Source organism: Cyphomyrmex costatus, unplaced genomic scaffold (assembly GCF_001594065.2).
Source record: "Cyphomyrmex costatus isolate MS0001 unplaced genomic scaffold, Ccosl1.0 scaffold1855, whole genome shotgun sequence".
Classification (NCBI taxonomy): domain Eukaryota; kingdom Metazoa; phylum Arthropoda; class Insecta; order Hymenoptera; family Formicidae; genus Cyphomyrmex; species Cyphomyrmex costatus.
In genome coordinates this window covers 2,867-8,452 of record NW_017275885.1, presented here as the reverse complement: position 1 = coordinate 8,452, position 5,586 = coordinate 2,867, and the positions used below count along the sequence as shown (strand labels likewise).

The 5,586-nt window shown below is 32.0% G+C and overlaps 2 protein-coding genes across 2 annotated transcripts; one reads left to right on the top strand and one right to left on the bottom strand.

Annotated features, from left to right (window-relative positions):
• Positions 1-391: 391 nt before the first annotated feature.
• LOC108772357 (uncharacterized) lies at positions 392-1,094 on the top strand. The gene is made up of 3 exons (XM_018537878.1): positions 392-633; positions 722-866; positions 930-1,094. Exons 1-3 carry the CDS (start codon positions 406-408, stop codon positions 1,076-1,078), a joined length of 522 nt encoding a protein of 173 aa, XP_018393380.1. The 5' UTR covers positions 392-405; the 3' UTR covers positions 1,079-1,094.
• A 1,158-nt stretch (positions 1,095-2,252) lies between these two features.
• LOC108772356 (putative nuclease HARBI1) lies at positions 2,253-4,301 on the bottom strand. Its single transcript, XM_018537877.1, has 4 exons — positions 4,090-4,301; positions 3,815-3,955; positions 3,004-3,271; positions 2,253-2,783 (listed from the first exon to the last, which is right to left on the bottom strand). The coding sequence occupies exons 1-4, from the start codon at positions 4,299-4,301 to the stop codon at positions 2,253-2,255; spliced, it is 1,152 nt and encodes a 383-aa protein (XP_018393379.1).
• Positions 4,302-5,586: the final 1,285 nt, after the last annotated feature.

The window sequence follows — 5,586 nt, the reverse complement described above, 5'->3', positions numbered from 1 at the left end:
GAACAAAACAATTAGTATGCAAATTATATAATTTATATTAAAAAACATTTTTTAAGGTGCTTCTGGACTTATACAGACTACTATCTCAAATAACACTCCGTCAGAGGAAACATTTAGTACGTAACTAATCTAATTCTTTTCTTTGACGTTGTAGAATAATGTAGAGGAATATTGATAATTATGTACATTGCTTTTATAGATAATATGAATGTGTCATTTTCTGAAGAAAGACAAACAGAAGAGGAAATAGAAGAAGAATCGATAGAAAATAAAGAAAGTAAGGAAATTTTACAATATAAATTTAAATCATATTTGTTATGAATACGTTATCTCTATTTTTTCTTTTATATACTCTTTGTCGTAATGATTTATATTACAGATTTCAGATGGTCTCATGAGGCAATAATGCTTTTATTTGAAGAGTATAGACAACGAGAATCTTCCATGTCTTCAGGTAAAATCAGTCATAAGAAAGCATGGGATGAAATTGCGGCAACCATGCACGCCAAGGGATATAATGTCTCTGGTAGACAATGCATGACGAGAATAAATACAATGAAACGTACATATAAGACAATTAAAGATCATAACGCAAAATCTGGTAATAACACGCGCACATGGAAATATTATGAAGTAAGTACTACTTTAATTAACATAACATTATGTAACTTCTTCCCTCTTACACTTTCACAATTAGTATTATACAATATTAATTACTTAGATTATGGAAAACCTTCTTAGAGAAAAACCTTATATGGCACCATTGGCAACTATTTCGTCAACTGGATGTGTAACATTAAAAGAAAGATCAATATCTCCAAGCAATAGCAGTTGCAGTTCTACTTGTTCACCCAACATAATTTCTCGTAAATAACTGTTAGTTGAATTAGACACTAATTGTAAGATATAAAAAATATTTCTCCTTTTAGGTAAACGTAAAGCTACAGATAACTATGCTATCGAAATATTAGAAGAAAAACGAAAAGCTGAAGAAAGTAAAGAGAAGAGACATAAAGAAAAGATGGAAATGGGAACAAAACTGTTACATAGACTGGATAAACTTATAGAAAAGATATAGACAGACACACTGATTGAGCTCAACGTTATATAAATAGCTTTCACATTAAACAATCTTGATATTTTTTCTGTTTCTTTTTTGCGATATTCGCTTTTAAAATCTCAATGTGAAGGAAAATACTTATTTTTCAAAATCAAATAATTTGACGGTAGTTTGGACTGATCTGTTTTATTTTATTGCTCTACTGTTAGATGAGAAGTTATTGTTTGTATTCTGTTCTTTCAATATTGTATATGTCCTTTCTACATATGCTTTATGTACAAAAGATTATTTATAGAGGTAGATATAACTATTTTACTATTATTTAAGAAAACCGAAATGTTTTAGTTTAATTTCTTGATGTTTTGATCTGCATTTGAATTTGCAAACACCTAGTCTGTATAGTGCAGAATGCAATATTAATTTTAAAATGTTTGCGTCAAATGGCATAATTAAACAGTATTATAAGTATCGTAAAGGAAAATAAGTGTTTTGTAAGAATTGTTGTGTTTGAAAATGTACCTACTTTATTGAAGACAGAGTGTATAAAATGTTAATAAACGCAAATTATATTTACACATGGTGGATGCTAAAAAATATTAACATTAGTAAGCAAAGCGAAAAAATTCTCTTGATGTGAAGGAATTTCAGTATAAGAGTTCAGTAACGAAGAGAATCGATCTTTGACACAAGTGATAAAGTTTTATATGAAAAAAATATTTACCGTAATAAATTCTATCCGTAAAAGAATACAATTCTTTATATCTATACTATACTTAATTATCTAATTATATTATCTTATTCTTATTATCTTTAGGGTCTATGCACAATGGAGGAACAGATATTAGATATTAAAATATTAACCTATCAGATACCAGTTACACCGGAATACACGATTCTGATAGGTCAATATTTTAATATTTAATATCTGTTCCTCCATTGTGCGCAGACCCTTATTCTTTTAATTCTTTATATCTATACTATACTTAATTATCTAATTATATTATCTTATTCTTATTATTCTTATTCTTTTAATTCTTTATATCTATACTATACTTAATTATCTAATTATATTATCTTATTCTTATTATCTTATTATCTTATTTATATTATCTTATTCTATTATCTTATTATATTGCGCATATTGGTAAATATTAACTGTTTATCATTCTTAGAAAATTAGTAGAAATAAGCATTATACATTTCTCATTCGTAATCTTTCAGCTATCAAATCTCGTTTTGCAATACCTGCTTGAGCAGCATCCCGTACATTTCCGTTGATCATATTGTCTATCTCCTGTATGTCCTCATTCATTTCTAAATCGAGATCATCACCTCTCATCAAACACAAGTTGTGTAGTACACAGCATGCAAGAATATGCATCGGAATCAAATCTACTCTAGTCATCGGAAGTACTGTAAGAAGACTTCGGAAACGTTGTTTTAATAGCGCGAACACTCTTTCAATAATTATTCTTGCAGAAGAGTGAAGGAAATTATAATTTCTTTGACGTTCCGTCAGGTGGCCATTATCTCTATATGGCACTAACAAATTTTCGTGTAGTTTATAAGCTTGATCCTCAACTAAATGGCACTCGTCTGGAAATTTTGACACATCTCCAAGGTAGGATTGCACTTCAGACAAACGAAATATTCGTTGATCATGTACAGATCCTACATGTCCAACAAAACAATGAGTAAATTTACATGTATGATCACATATAGCCTGCAAAAGAAAACAGTACAGATTAAATTGCACAGAGAGCATTAACATTAAAATGCCTGATAAAAGTATTTCAATTTCTTTAGTCTTCTTCTATATTATAGTATATTTCTATTTTTTGCTGTTAAGAAAAACAATGTTTTGTAAAACTGTGAAACAAGAAGGCTGTAAGAAATTTAAATGATTTCATCAAATATTCTAGTGGAATATAAAGGTATATTACCTGAAGCTGAATTGAGTGGTGACTTTTGCGATTAACATATGCTTCTGGGTTATGTTTAGGAGCTGGAATATTAATATGAGTGCCATCAATAGCACCGATAACTTTTGGGAATCCACTGGCAGTTTCAAAACCTGTCCATAATTGTTGAACTCGTTCATCTTTAGGCCACTTTATTACAATTGGCGCCAGTTTATTAATCGCACTTATAATACGTCTTGTAATATATAATGCGGTACTTCTACCGACATCAAATCGATCAGAAATCGACCTGTAAAAATTGGGATCTAGTTAATGACATAAATCAACAAAGACGCATCATTCTATTTTTGTTGTCTACTTGTTAAACAAAGATAGATTAATATTTGTGTCGATTGATAGTATTGTTTGCATAAAGCGGCGTCTACGAGATTTTAGGGTGTAATACTTAAACTTTAAGTCTTAAGTTGTAAGAAATTGATCAATTACAATCGAATGTGAGGAGAACAACAATTGGTCTATTTTTTATGGTTTAAATGTTAAAACTTAAGTTTTACGTCTTAAAATGTCATTGTAGACGCCGCTTTATGCAAACAATACTATCAATCAATACAAGCATTAATCTGACAGAGCTGGGATTTAGTTGCACATTTCGACTGATTTTTAGCTTGGTTCATCATGCCGATCGGTATTTAGGCTGCGCGTTGGTTAATGAAGTAAGGAGTAAGAACTAAGCTAAAAATTGGCTAAATTATGCAATTGAATCCCAGCTTTGACCAAAGATATAAGCGGCGCGCCGCTTTAAATAGAAGTCTGTTTAGTGCTTATTTGTTACCTTAAAGAATCCGGGGTAGCAAGTCTCCATAATGCTAATAAAAGTTGCTTTTTTGGAGAAATTGTAGGTGTTCCTCCTACTTCTCTTTGTAGTTTAGGCTCAATGATAGATAAAATATATTCAAATGTTTCAGGAAGCATCCTAAGTGATACATTAATCACTTTTTATTATAGTTAAATATTGTATTTTCTATTCAAATCAAGTGAACTATTTTTTGATCATAATAATTTTTTAATACAAATATTTTTAGAAAGATATTATTTATATAAATATACCTAAAATGAGCCTTAAAGTCTTGACCTGTCAACGCTGGCACTATCATTTCAACGTAATTATGTACTCTGGGTATTTTTCTTCTTTTATTAAACTTATCGATATTACCCAATACTTCATCAATATCGCTGTCAGTTGATGACACATCTTCCAAATATTCTCGTATCTCTAATGCTAATATTATTACTAAATCTCTTCTTGCCTGCAACTCCATTACAAATTAAAGCATAAAACCAGTATCGAACACTCTAGATTTTTTGTTCTGCTTTTTGCACTATTTAGCGTTATAAGCTGTTTACGGAGCTGTAGATAACAAAATGATCATGAAGACAATTTCACATAAGGTCCAGGATTATTATAATCCAGCTTCTAATATTTTTATTTTTGAAAAGTTAAAGATGATACACAAGCAAGAATTATCTCAATCTGGCCTAGTGGCAAGCCATCAATTGCAGAGATTGAAATTGAAATTAATTGATGATGATGATGATGATGAGAGGTTTCACTTTTGGTTTACTACAATCTTCTAGGTTGATGTCCCCAGAGTCACTTTTTCTCGCGGCTACGAGGGTCAGGACTCCCCGCACCAATTTCGTCCAACATAGGTACTTCGTACAAATCGTTAGGCCGGAATCAGACTACGCATTGAAAATTGAGATTGAAGATTGAAAATTGAAATTTGACCAATGAGGATAAAGAAATTTTAACTCCTATTATTTTGATTAGCCAAAATTAAATCTTCAATCTCAATCTTCAATGCGTAGTCTGATTCCGGCTTAAAGTAATGCTCAATTGTCCCAGATCAACGATTATAATCTAATCGGTCGTACATACCAGCGTATGAAATTTCGGAGGTTAGTTTTCAATTTTACTGGCATTCCCAATTTCATATTAAACGCTACCAACGATACGCAGGATCGTTCGCGGAGCTTGCAAACGCTATCGCGCTATTGGCTCTACGAACAGCGTTGGTAGCGTTTGCGTTCATAGCGTGAATAGCGTCTCCCCGAACACACCCAAAGAGAGTCATCAGTTCAGTTTAGGTTACTTCGTCCTTGTCGGTACAGTCTGACTCAAGAGTGCTTTCCATGCGTCTGCGCATTTCATTAACTAATCCGATTCACTTCTGAATCTTCGGATCAACAATAGTTTTGATTCTGAATGTACGACGGCCGAATGCGCATGCGCCATGAAGGACAGCGATACCTAAAGTAGCTATCTCTGTTTATTATGTCATTTTAAAGGACAGAAAGCGTTCCAGTAGTATTAGAGATAGTAGTATAGGACGCATTCTGGGTATCGATCTTGAAACTTTTTCCATAGGATGAAAAATGAAAAGTGAAAATTTTTACCATTGTAGTTAATGGATAAATTTTTCACTTTTCATTTTCCAACTTAGGGAAAAAATTTCATTACAGCTTCACGACGATTGGGGCTCGCGGCGCGCGGCGTTGTGCGCGCCACCGAGCTATCATGGGCGTACACTATTGGTAGTAGGC

Bases quoted from the DNA above. Each gene is read 5' to 3' on its own strand.
- LOC108772356 (XM_018537877.1), bottom strand. From the start codon at position 4,301: ATGGAGTTGCAGGCAAGAAGAGATTTAGTAATAATATTAGCATTAGAG. The intron at 3,956-4,089 runs GTATATTTATAT...TGTATCACTTAG, and splicing joins GACTTTAAGGCTCATTTTAG to GATGCTTCCTGAAACATTTG. The intron at 2,784-3,003 runs GTAATATACCTT...TTTCTTTTGCAG, and splicing joins ACCACTCAATTCAGCTTCAG to GCTATATGTGATCATACATG.
- LOC108772357 (XM_018537878.1), top strand. From the start codon at position 406: ATGCTTTTATTTGAAGAGTATAGACAACGAGAATCTTCCATGTCTTCA. The intron at 634-721 runs GTAAGTACTACT...TTAATTACTTAG, and splicing joins GCACATGGAAATATTATGAA to ATTATGGAAAACCTTCTTAG. The intron at 867-929 runs GTAAATAACTGT...TTCTCCTTTTAG, and splicing joins TTCACCCAACATAATTTCTC to GTAAACGTAAAGCTACAGAT.